At 36.2% G+C, this 1,565-nt stretch overlaps 2 protein-coding genes across 2 annotated transcripts; both read right to left on the bottom strand.

The window, feature by feature from the left end:
• Positions 1–9: 9 nt before the first annotated feature.
• Positions 10–221, bottom strand: LOAG_19131 (hypothetical protein; the record flags this gene model as incomplete). Its single annotated transcript, XM_020451785.1, has 1 exon — positions 10–221. A coding segment is annotated over one exon (210 nt), but the record flags the coding sequence as incomplete, so codon positions are not given.
• A 245-nt stretch (positions 222–466) lies between these two features.
• On the bottom strand, positions 467–927 carry LOAG_15456 (hypothetical protein; the record flags this gene model as incomplete). Its single annotated transcript, XM_003150946.1, has 2 exons — positions 467–519; positions 816–927. The coding sequence occupies 2 exons, from the start codon at positions 925–927 to the stop codon at positions 467–469; spliced, it is 165 nt and encodes a 54-aa protein (XP_003150994.1).
• Between the last annotated feature and the right edge of the window lie 638 nt (positions 928–1,565).

Below are 1,565 nucleotides of genomic sequence, written 5' to 3'. Positions count from 1 at the left end.
TTCAACCACTTTTCGTTGATTGATCCAAGTATACCAACATAGACTTTTAGACGCCTTATTTTTTCTTCTATAGTCCTTCTTTTGAGTTCAAATTGTTGCTGCTTTTTATCCACCGATAAATGTTGATCAGGAGGCGTTAAGTTCACTGCTTTTGCTTCGTCGAGAAGATCCGCCAGCTTTCGCTTTGCCGGTTGAGCATCTTTGATTATAGTGTTCAACATTTCCGGCTCATGGCACCAATTTTTGTCGCCGAATTTCTGTAAGCTCCATCGGGGTTATCATGGAGGTATGGTTAGCCTTTGGCATTGTCCATTGTGTAGGTATAATGATATCATTGTCCATGATGTAGATACTGTCTTTGCGTTATGCTGTCCATTGTCAACTTATATTCTCTTCATTTCTTTAATTTATAAGATTTCGTTACCTCGTCTGTTGGATATTGTGGAAATTTTGTTTGAACGTAGCTTTAATTTCGGTAATCCGACATTCCTAACTCGAGGAGACGAAAGCCTGCAACGCCTGCAAAAGGAGGTTTTTTCGTTTTACTTTTGCTTCTTTTTCTCAGTGCAATAGGTTCGGTTCTTCGGCGTTCTCTAACTTATTTTTGGTTTCTTCTCTTTCTATATCAGACTCTATGTTGACGTCGAGGGGATATGACATGTTTATCGGCCTTACGAGATTTCTATACGCAGTTTCTATTACCAGTAAGTGTTTCTGTTACGTGTTTTAAGTGCTTCTATTAGTTTCTATTACAGCTCTTGTGACTCCATCTTATCCTTTTCTAAGTTCCTTTATTTTTGCTAATTTCCAAAGACCTTGAGCAGTTTCATGTTCGTCCAACAATACGATTTCTCCTACTCGCGATGAGCTATTCTCTGTGACTTTTGCAATGATTCCTTCTTCTGTTTCGTCTTCGTATCCTTTCATGGTCTGATCTTCCCGTCGAGACCATTTAGTTTCGGGTTCTTTTAACCATTGCGGTCCTTTCTACCATAATTCATATTTCTTTAGTTTTTCTAGAGGAAGGTCTTTTGTAGCAACATTCACAGGGTTATGCTCACTTGGGACATGTCGAAATGAAATTTTTGTTTTCCGTGTTTCTTCTACCCGATTCTGTACGAATCTTGCAGCAATTTTGAATGATTTTATTTCCAATGTAATGCACATTTCGAGTAAAGGGCTATTGGATACTCGTTTTGTAGGAAAAACTCCGAAAATCATAATGCAAATTTTTTGTCGGATTACCGAAATTAAAGTTACATTCAAACAAAATTTCTACAATATCCAACAAACGGGCTGACGAAATCTTGTAAAATTAAAGCAATGAAGAGGATATAAGCTAGCAATGGACAGCGTAAAACAAAAAAAGTCTCCGTATCTACATCATTGACAATGATATACATTCTATCTACGCAATGGACAATGCCGAAGGCTAACCATACCTCCATGATAACCCCGATGGAGCTTATAAAAACCCCCTCCCTAATCCTTATACATATAATATATATATATATATATATATATATATATATATATATATATATATATATATATATATATATATA

Source organism: Loa loa (assembly GCF_000183805.2).
Source record: "Loa loa unplaced genomic scaffold supercont3.1999, whole genome shotgun sequence".
Lineage (NCBI taxonomy): Eukaryota > Metazoa > Nematoda > Chromadorea > Rhabditida > Onchocercidae > Loa > Loa loa.
The sequence above is the reverse complement of the archived record's forward strand: the minus strand, read 5'-3'. Positions and strand labels throughout refer to the sequence as shown.